Below are 10,809 nucleotides of genomic sequence, written 5' to 3' on the forward strand. Positions count from 1 at the left end.
ATTAAGCAACAAGAAGTCTCTTTTCTGTATCTGTGAGTCTGCTTCTGTTGGGGAAATAAGTTCCTTCGTGCCATATTTTACTTCTCATATATAAGTGACATCACGATATTTGTCTTCCTCTTTCTGACTGTCTTCACCTGGTATGATAACCTCCGTAGCACCCATCTTGCTGCAAAAGGCATCGTTTCATGCTTTTTAATGGCTGAGTAATATTCCATTGTACCTATGTACCACTTCTTTCTTATCATATTCACCTGGAAGTTACTTCTTTTTTTTTTTAATTTCCTTTCTTTCCTTCCATTTTGCTTCAGCGGAAAAATGAAAGCCACACGTTAGCCTAGACCGGGGTCATTTTCGGAGGCTGTCTTAGTTGAGACAGTTTAAGTATCTCACTTGAAGAAAATCACCTTCTGAATGGGAAAGTTAATTCAAATGTGTGTTTCAGACAGTGTGGTTGGAAGATCTTTACTGGTTCTGCCAGAATCATGAGAGATTAAACCCCAGCCTTGCATAAAATAGGACCTCTCTTTAATCTCTGTTCTCCTTGAGGGAGGGAAGCACGTGGACAACCTTGAGATCAGGACTGAAGGGATCACGATTTAATTTCCACCAGCTTGCAGCCTTTCCTGCTTGTCTCTGATGACTCCGGTTGTCCACATTTCTTCAGAGTTAAGGTTTTCTCACTAAAAGTGCTCGGCGTTCATCAACTAACCAGTCTGAAATTTAATAGGGCTCAAGAAATGCAAAGTAGCCTAATGTAACAGAAAAAAAAAAAAAAAAAAGTTCTCCGGGAATAGAATGCAAGTCCTTGGGGCAAAACATGGTTACTTGTGAATTTTGACACATATAAACGCACAGCCTGTCTTTATTGATTTCGTTGATTGAACAGCGTTCATAACAGAGTGTGTTTACTTACAATTACATGGAGTTGACATCACTCTTGTTTTTTTTCACTGGGTCTGACAGCCGTCTGTGGGGAGATCAAATGGGCAGGAATAAGAGACCCACCGAATACTACCCGTTCAGGTAATTTTAATGTTTCTTAAGTAATGGATTATATAAAAGATTACTTGCGAGAGACCAAATTACAAGCAAACTGGTTTTTTTCCTGGTCATGTATGTACTCACGCAGTGAAAGATTCAGGGGAAAAAAAAGTATAGTTCCACTTACCAACCTTGGTGTAATCCACAATATTTTCCTCTGGAATCCCCAGCTTTCTAACCTCCTCCTTGAACCACTCCAGATCATGATCGTCAGCATCAGCTTCTTTGCCTGGAAATCACAATGCGGGAGAGCAGAAATTGACCCGTGAGAACCCCTACCCATTCCTGAAGGCACAATGAGAAGAACTGAATGCGCTGACCGGGTTTCCCTTGGAATAACAGGGAGAGAGCCTCAAACAGTTACCATTTCCCACGACTCAGATGTCTGCTGTCCATCTTAAAGAATTAATCCCCATCCAAGTGTGTAACCAGCCCCGCCCCCAGCATCAGCGGCAGGACCTCAAAGAACTCCATGAATGTGGGCCTCCTTCCATCACACTAGGGAACCGCTTTCTCCTTGACTGACTTCCTAGCATCTGTGCTCATGGCTTGTCCCGGGGCCCAAATTAATAGCAGAGTTCTCCCCTGATAGACACACGCTCACCATGTCACACGTGATAATGGGAGACAATCTATTCGTTATTCAACCCATGGTTCTACGCAGAACCTTTCCTGAAAGAGACACCTGACGTCCCCAGGGAGGCCTGCCGTGCTGCAGTCCATGGGGTTTGCAAAGACTCAGACACGACTTAAAGACTGAACCACTGAACAATAAGAAGTCCCCACGGTACACACACCTCTCGGTGTTTCGTCGTGGTTATTTGGGGGTGATGTCAATGTTCATAAGAACAATGCACGGGATAAATGAACAGGACAAAGATGTATTTTTAGAGTTTCTGTTTTGAGGCTTGGAACACTTTGGAAAAGTGGCATAAAATGAAGGAATTGAGGACAACTTTGATATACGGTAAAGAATCTGACCACCAGTCCAAGAGACCTGGGTTCAATCCCTGAGTTGGGAAGATCCCCTGGAGGAAGGCATGGCAACCCACCCCTGTATTCTTGCCTGGAGAATCCCATGGACAGAGGAGCCTGGTGGGCTACAGTCCATGGGGTCGCAAGAGTCAAACATGACAGACTGACTACCACTTGCATTGTAACCATGCCTTCAAAAAAACCTCAGTGCTTTTATTTTTAAGTTTTAACAGGTGAGAATAATTCTGAATCGTCTGATGATATTTTCCACCACTTCCATCTACTTTCTGCACCTCTGTCTCTCTGGTAGATTACTTTCCAGGGCTCTTATGTCAATGAACAGAAAGACCTAGCCCTTGTAAATGAATAATGAGAGCACGAGAGGAATTACGGATAAAAATATGGCAATGCTGCTGTTACACAGCAATGGGAATGTTGTCAGTTGGTAATACATACCCAAGAGCCCGATGTGTCTTATTCTGTTGCCTGCTTCATCCATGTTTTCACTACTTATTATCAGAACACTGTCAGACACCAGAATAAAGTGGAATCGATTGGCAACCCCATCTTTATTAGAGAGAAAAAATATGCAGTTAGCCCCACCTTGCAAAATTTATTATATGAGTAGACCACAGCTTTATCACAGTCTGTAGGCAGCAATGCCTTCTGTATTTATCCTATGGGCAAGCGCAACTGCCTGTCAATCTCTGTCTCAGCCCCGGGTCGAGCACTGGAGTTGCTACGGCAACAAGGAGAGAAGCCAAGACTTCCCCGTAGTCCCACCGTCTCATGCAGTTGACTGGTCACTCCTTGCCGTGTTCCTAAAGGGGTTTTCTAGAACATGCGTTCTAACCAACACTTTTTAAAAAATGTGAGCGCTTTATCAGGTCCCAGGTGCAAAAAAAAAAAAAAAAAAAAAAAAAATTCTTTGTATTTCTGTTATCTCAGACATGGAATTGATTCCTGTTTAAGACCAAAAGCAACAAAGCATTTCAGAGAGTAGCCCTGCCATATATATACAAGCATGTTGTAAAACAGATAGATAGTGGGAAGGTCCTGTGTAGCCAGGGTGCTCAGCTAGGCGTTTTTGTGATGACCTAGAGGGGTGAGATGGGGAGACATGGAGGCTATGGAGGGAGGGGATATCCGTGGGCATATAGCTGATGTGGAAGCTGCTCTATAGGGAGCTCAGCTCAGTGCTCCGTGATGACCGAGAGGGGTGGGATGGAAGGGTGGGAGGCCATAGGGGGAGGACATGTTTGTATCCACTCAACGGATTCACGTTGTCCTGCAGACGCCAACCCAACACCGTAAAACAACCATCCTCCAATTAAAAATAAATTTAATAGATGAAATTGGGGACAAACGGAGATGTTTCATAGAGATGTGTTTTAAAGAAGCAATGAATAAACAATTAATATTTGAATCACAAATTTTTTTAATATTTAAATGAAAGAATAAAAAAAAAACTTCATGTTTTTGAGTGCTGACCCTGTGGGCGGCAGCCTTCTGAACATTTTATATTAATTACTGCGTTTCCTCTGCCCCTCAGGCTGGGTTACAACAGAGCTCATTGCCAGGCTTGTTGCTGTGAAGGTCATTTACCTACCAGTGAGTTCCATCCCCGCCTGGAGGGACACCCGTCCTCTCTGCCCATCCACTCTGCCCCGTGTGTCTGGACGAGATGCAGCCCCGACGTACTGCATGTCATTTCTACACCCGATAGTCCATCCTGTCTCTCCTGGCCCCCGTCACATCTTCCTGCTATCACTCAGTGACATAGGAGGTAAAACCGCCCGACTGTGTCCGCAAAACACGCCAACACAATTGGTCAGTGTGTGAAAACACTGATAATCATTCGAAAAACATTAGCTTGAGAAAAAAGGAAAAAATACCCACTGCAATTCGGGCTCCTAGCCCCCGACAAGTGCGTGCTTCTTGCCCCAACCTGCTCTGGGTCCACGAGCCTTGGGTCACATTGGAACAACTTAAGTCAGATTTTCCGTGTCCTCCGGCCACGCGTCTTTGGGAAGAGCCATCCAAGGTCTGGGCTTGGACTCTGTGTTCATAACAAAACGCATTGCTGGGGAGATTCGGGGACCAGTGCCTGGTGTATGCATTTCTTGAGGAAGTTAAGACCGAGACCTCGACCTGAGTAAACGTATGCCTGTGAAACACTCATACTTACTGTCGAGCGTGTACACGTTGTTTCTGATCTTTCTTCCATGAAAAGATGACTCTATGCATACCCCGTCGATCCTTAAACACAGAACAGCTTCCAGTTGGTTGATACAAGTCAGACCGATTTCACATCTCATTAGGATTTTGTTCCACCAACCAACACCACCCCCCCCCCAACACACACAATGCCCTGTGTCACAGATCATTTTATTGACTGTGACGGTGTGAGGTTCACCAGCGAAACTTGTAACATCACGTGACTATCCAGTGACAAGGACTGTCATGTGGACGCATGAAGTTTGAGCAGTCATTCCAGGGATACACTGCCAATACAAAACAGGTCACCTTCACAAACAAACAAGCGTGGAGAAAGCCAGAACTGTAGGAAAGAAGAAGGAACGTAACAAGGCTGAGCTTTAATCCTTTTCTTCAAGCTGAGAGGCACAGCTCTCAACAGAGACCTTAGTGTTCTCCCAGTCCTAACCGTGTATTCTTAGAGTTTGCATACGTGCATATGAAGTCGTTTCAGTCATGTGTGACTCTTTGTGACCCCCATGGACTATAGCCCACCAGGCTCCTCTGTCTGTGGAATTCTCCAGGCAAGAACACTGGAGCTGGTTGCCTTTCCCTTCTGCAGGGGATCTTCCTAAGCCAGTGATCAAACCTGAACCTCTTAATGTCCCCTGCATTGGCAGGCGGGTTCTTTACCACTAGCGCCATCTGCGAAACCCATTCTTAGAGGACATAATCACCCCAAAGTGCAGGATATTAAAGGGGAAAAAAAAAGTCTTTAATTTTATCAAAAACAAACTCTTGCTGTATAAAAGCACAGTAAGAGGACTTCCCTGTGCTCCAGTGGATGAGAATCCATGTGCCTATACAGGGAAGACAGGTTCAATCCCTGGCCCCGGAAGATCCCACATGTAGAGCAGCAACTGAGCCCGTATGGCACAGGTACTGAACCCGTGCTCTAGAGCTGGTATTCCTCAACCCGAGAAGCCATCCCAGCAAGAAGCCTGAGCACCGCAGCTAGAGACCAGCCCCAGGCTCGCCAGAACTAAAGAAAGCCTACACATAGCAATGAAGACCCCGCACAGCCAGAAAACAAATGAAATATTAATTAAAAAAAAAACAGTGTAAGAGGAATTAACATGAAAGGACATCTGTGTATGCAAAGACATTCACCCACATACAAAATACATATGATATTTGACATAGGGAATGATATTCAAATATGAAAGTGAAAGTCGCTCAGTCCTGTCCAACTCTTTGCGATCGCATGGACTATACAATCCATGGAATTCTCCAGGCAAGAATACTGGAGTGGGTAGCCTTTCCCTTCTCCAGGGGATCTTCCCGAACCAGGGATCAAACCCAAGTCTCCTGCATTGTAGGTGGATTCTTTACCAACGGGGCCACCAGGGAAGCCCAAGAATACGGGAATGGGTAGCCTATCCCTTCTCTAGGGGATCTTCCCAACCCAGGGACAGAACCCCGGTCTCTCACATTGCAGACAGCTTCTTGGACATGACTGAAGCAACTTAACATGCTCACATGTTATGACATATAATGACTTATGTATAATGAATTATATATATTTAAGAATTGATGCTTTTGAACTGTGGTGTTGGAGAAGACACTTGAGAGTCCCTTGACTGCAAGGAGATCCAAAAAGTCCATTCTGAAGGAGATCAGACCTGGGATTTCTTTGGAAGGAATGATGCTAAAGCTGAAATTCCAGTACTTTGGCCACCTCATGCAAAGAGTTGACTCATTGGAAAAGACTCTGACACTGGGAGGGATTGGGGGCAGGAGGAGAAGGGGACGACAGAGGATGAGATGGCTGGATGGCATCACCGACTCGATGGACATGAGTCTGAGTGAACTCCGGGTGTTGGTGATGGACAGGGAGGCCTGGCATGCTGCAATTGATGGGGTCGCAAAGAGTCGGACACGACTGAGCGACTGAACTGAACTGGTCTGATACACCATTATCTCCAAGCATAAGCCTCTTCATTCTTTCCCTTTTCTATTTATTTATTAATTTTTTTACTGTGTTTCTATGTTCGTTGCTCAGTTGTGGTTGACTCTTTCTGACCCCATACACTGCAGCCCACCAGGCTCCTCTGTCATTCTCCAGGACTGCAGTGGGTTGTCATTTCCTCCTCCAGGGGATCTTCCCCACCCTGGGATCGAACCCGCGTCTCTTGTGTCTCCTGCATTGGCAGGCGGGTTCTTTACCACTAGAGGCACCTGTGCTATACAGGTCCTTATTTATTAAGGTTTTCATGTCTCAAAATATGGACATGAGTTTGCATGCTCTCAGTAAACCATGTGCCGTGTAGTGGACATTCCCTGGGTGGTACCTGGGGCTCTGAGGCTTTGGTAAACTCAGTGGTGATGAAAGAGTCCAGGACATTCCCTGGAGGCTCTCAGGGAAACTGCCCCCCTAGCTCAGAGACCCTGGTCAGTGCCCCAGCTCAGGGCCTCATGCTCTCCACATCACCCAGAGAGCTCCCTGCAGACGGGGGAGACACTCCATCCCTCAGGCTCAGGGCTTACAGGTGATTTCCTTCTGGGTTATGTTTACTTACTTGAGAAAGAAGTGGAAGACAACGGAGTCCCCATCCTCGTTAACTTGGATGCTGCGAAAATAAATGTTCAATGGCCCTTTCTCACTGGTCATCTCTGTGTTCCTGGAGGCGATGTAATGAATTCTCCATTCTCCTGAAATCTAAACGCAAAATTCCCCTTAGAAATGTGAGTCCCTCCCTTTTCATCCTTTGGGAGTTTCCCTACACTTTCACTAGGGCAGAAGCTACCCAAGTTTATTGAGCGAAGCCCTGCTTAGAAAGTTATGTAAAGACTCAAGTCAAAGGAAGAAGAGGGAATTGAGGGATCTCTGTGACCACTTAAGCTCTCTTTGTCAAATGCAGAACTCCAGTGTAACAGCTGTTTGACCCAACCTCCTCTTATTTGGTCTTCCCTGCTGGCTCAGGCGGTAAAGAATCTGCCTACAATGCGGGAGACCTGGGTTCCATTCCTGGGTCAGGAAGATCCCTTGGAGGAAGAAATGGTAACCTACTCCACTGTTTTTGCCTGGAGAATCCCATGGAAAGAGGAGCCTGGTGGGATACAGTCTATGGAGTCGCAAAGAGTCAGATACAACTGAGTGACCAAAACCTTCACTTCTCTTTGCTCTGTTTTACAAGAGCAGTGAAAATGGCTAAGAAACAAGGAAGATAAGAGGATATTGTTTTTAAAAAATCAGTGAAAAGAGACAGGTATATCTCCTGGGATAGGACTTGTGTGTGTGTGTGTGTGTCTATATCTGTATATGTGGTTGGAATTCGCTGTAACTATACTATCCAATGGCCTTCCCTAGTGGATCAGATGGTAAAGAATCTGCCTGCAATGTGGGAAACATAGGTTCGAAACCAGGGTCAGGAAGATCCCCTGGAAGAGGAAATAGCAACCCACTGCAGTATCCTTGAGTGGAGAATCCCATGGACACAAAAGCCTGGTGGGATAGTCTATGGGGTTGCAAAGAGTCAGACACAACTGAATGACTAACACCTTCAGTTCACGTTCCTGTTTTGCAACAGCGGTGAAAATACCTAAGAGACATTTAACAGACAGTAGAGATTGAGCTTTCCTGGTGGCTCAGACAGTAAAGAATCTGCCTGCAATATGGGAGAGCTGGGCTTGATCCCTGGGTTGGAAAGATCCCCTGGAGGAGGAAATGGCAACCCATTCCAGGATTCTTGCCTGGAGAACCCTATGGACAGAGGAGCCTGGTGGGCTATACAGTCCACGGGGTCACAAAGAGTCAGACACAACTGGAGCAACGTCACACAGCATATATGAATCCACATAACAGAAACCCCTAAGAAACACATAGACACACACAAGCAAGACCTCCTCCCTGATCAGCTCATTATGGGTACCTTTGAGTGGTGTGGCTCAGCTGGACTCCCCTCGCAAGAACAGACCAGACCAAGGACCAAAGTCAAAAACAGGACATTCATCTTGTTGGCTCGCATGGTTGACTCCTCGTGGTCCTTCTTCTTCCGGGGCTGCGGGCGTCCCAGTGGTTTGGAGAGGACGTGAACAGCTTCCACTTTTTACCCTATCCTGCTGCTATTGGCGTGAGATGCACACGAACCGATGGCCGCTCCTCCTCAGACCCTGATGACGTAGACTTCCACTTCTGATATCCTGGTTGGCAGCTGAGCTTCCCTGGCAGTCTGTAACTTTTATAATGAGATTAGACACTTTGCATCTGGACATGTGGCCTTGACACTCGGTGAAAAGTCAGGCTCTCGGAAGGTCAGGAATCTCTGCCTTCCTTGACATCCTGAGATGTAAAATGGGAGAAACCACCCAAGATACATATCCGCACCTCCTGAACTGCTTTTTTGGCATTGAGAAAACGGGGTTTAAGCTTCTCGTCTAGAACGAAAGATGTGATGGATTTCACAGGATTATAATGAGGACTAAGAGACCCTGGGCAACTCTCGGAATCCTCTCAGGTGAAGAGGACAAAGCCTGTTGATCACTCCCTCCTCACAAGGAGGACAGTGTATTCAGACGCCCCCAGTAACCTCCTGGGAAGAAAGCATACCAGCAGTTTGTTGCCATCACCCCCTTTTCCAAAAACCCTCTTACCCACCCATTCTGTAATATGTCATTTGCTCACTGCCTCAATGATTTCTCCAGGCAAGCAAGAAAGCGTGAGGTGAGTTCTTCTAACTTTAAATATTTTGGAAGAAAAGAGAAAAAAAAGAAAAAGAAAAAAAAAAAACCAAGTTTCCTCCCAATAAACTATAAAATTCATATTTTAAGGTGTGACAGGAAAAAAAAAAAAAAGCCAGACATCAACTTCTTTCTTCTGTGTTGCTTTGGACCTGTTGCCTTCTGTCCTAACATGTAAAATGTGTCTGCTCTACACATTAACTGCAGACCCTCCAGACACAGGACAGTGACGTTGACCACAGGGGTCAATTATGTTTTTATTTGTCCCGATGCTGCCCACATACCTTCTTAAAGACTAGGAGGGGGTCCTGGCATTGCCAGGAGGCTCAGCGATAATGAATTTGCCTGCCAGTGCTAGAGATGGGTCAGGAAGATCCCCTGGAGTAGGAAATGGCAACCAACCTGCTCCAGTATTCTTGTCTGAAAAACACTATGTGTGACTTTTTAAAAATTGCTTTAAGTACTTGTAATTGGCACTGTAAAAAAAAAAAAAAACGCCATGGACACAGGAGCCTGGTGGGCTACAGTCCATGGGGTCGCAAAGAGCTGGACACCACTGAGCGTATAATCCAACACCCTGGAAGGGGAAGTGGCAACCCTCTCTAGTATTCTTGCCTGGAGAATCCCATGGACAGAGGAGCCTGGCGGGCTGCAGTCCTTCAATTCAGTTCAATTCAGTTCAGTCACTCAGTTGTGTCTGACTTTTTGCGACCCCATGAATCGCAGCACGCCAGGCTTCCCTGTCCATCACCAGCTCCCGGAGTTCACTCAGACTCACGTCCATCGAGTCCGTGATGCCATCCAGCCATCTCATCCTCTGTCATCCCCTTCTCCTCCTGCCCCCAATCCCTCCCAGCTTCAGACTCTTTTCCAATGAGTCAACTCTTCGCATGAGGTGGCCAAAGTACTGGAGTTTCAGCTTTAGCATCAGTCCTTCCAAAGAAATCCCAGGGCTGATCTCCTTCAAAATGGACTGGTTGGATCTCCTTGCAGTCCAAGGGTCTCTCAAGAGTCTTCAACACCTACAGTCCTTAGGGGTCACAAAAGAGTCAGACATGACTGAGTGAAGATGCACGCACTCACAGGGGGGTCCGCGTGACTTGCTTTTACATGCACACCTGGACTATGCCTCCTTGGTCAACTTTATGTAACATATCCATGAGTCACTCTGGTGAATATCCCTTTTTCTCAAAAATGTATAGGAGCATGCCTTCAACTTGCAACAGGCAGCACAGTCCTCAAGACGTTCTGGGATTCTGCTTCCCGCTTCGTAATGCTCAGTTTGGCTTGAATTAACCCCCTCCCCCCTACCTTCCGGAGAAGGCAATGGCAACCCACTCCAGTACTCTTGCCTGGAAAATCCATGGACAGAGGAGCCTGGTGGGCTGCAGTCCACGGAGTCGCTAAGTGTAGGTCACGACTGAGCGATTTCACTTTCACTTTTCCCTTTCATGCATTGGAGAAGGAAATGGCAACCTTCACCACCTCGCCAACTCTTTCTGGTCAACTTGATAGCTCATTGAACTTTCACTGATAATCCTTCCTCTGTTATCTTCAAGGACAATGAAAGAGCCGAAGAACACGCTCTTTGTTCTTCTTCCAATGTTCATTAATGGGCATTTTCTTTCATAGGGATTTATCAAATGAACGCGCCAAAGGTACATCAAGTTCCAACTGCAGAAATGAAGGAACAATGGTACTTTTATGGTTTCCAGTCCAGCTGAGCAAAATCACCGAGAGCATGGACTCTGGGTTGCTTGCTTCTGGGACACCTCAGAGCTCAGAATTGGTGTTTGGCATCAGCCCTTTGAGGAGGCTTTGGCTAAAACGGGGTCTTCAACTTAGGCCTTCATA

At 46.1% G+C, this 10,809-nt stretch overlaps 1 protein-coding gene across 1 annotated transcript; it reads right to left on the bottom strand.

Moving 5' to 3' along the window:
• Positions 1-892: 892 nt before the first annotated feature.
• On the bottom strand, positions 893-6,929 carry LOC129638487 (odorant-binding protein-like). The gene is made up of 5 exons (XM_055562938.1): positions 6,795-6,929; positions 4,208-4,278; positions 2,476-2,586; positions 1,172-1,273; positions 893-970 (listed from the first exon to the last, which is right to left on the bottom strand). The coding sequence occupies exons 1-5, from the start codon at positions 6,884-6,886 to the stop codon at positions 951-953; spliced, it is 396 nt and encodes a 131-aa protein (XP_055418913.1). The 5' UTR covers positions 6,887-6,929; the 3' UTR covers positions 893-950.
• Between the last annotated feature and the right edge of the window lie 3,880 nt (positions 6,930-10,809).

Source organism: Bubalus kerabau, chromosome X, assembly GCF_029407905.1.
Source record: "Bubalus kerabau isolate K-KA32 ecotype Philippines breed swamp buffalo chromosome X, PCC_UOA_SB_1v2, whole genome shotgun sequence".
NCBI lineage: Eukaryota > Metazoa > Chordata > Mammalia > Artiodactyla > Bovidae > Bubalus > Bubalus kerabau.

Bases quoted from the DNA above. Each gene is read 5' to 3' on its own strand.
- LOC129638487 (XM_055562938.1), bottom strand. From the start codon at position 6,886: ATGACCAGTGAGAAAGGGCCATTGAACATTTATTTTCGCAGCATCCAA. The intron at 2,587-4,207 runs GTAAGTATGAGT...TCTCTAATAAAG, and splicing joins CAACGTGTACACGCTCGACA to ATGGGGTTGCCAATCGATTC. The intron at 971-1,171 runs GTAAGTGGAACT...ATCTCCCCACAG, and splicing joins TGTGGATTACACCAAGGTTG to ACGGCTGTCAGACCCAGTGA.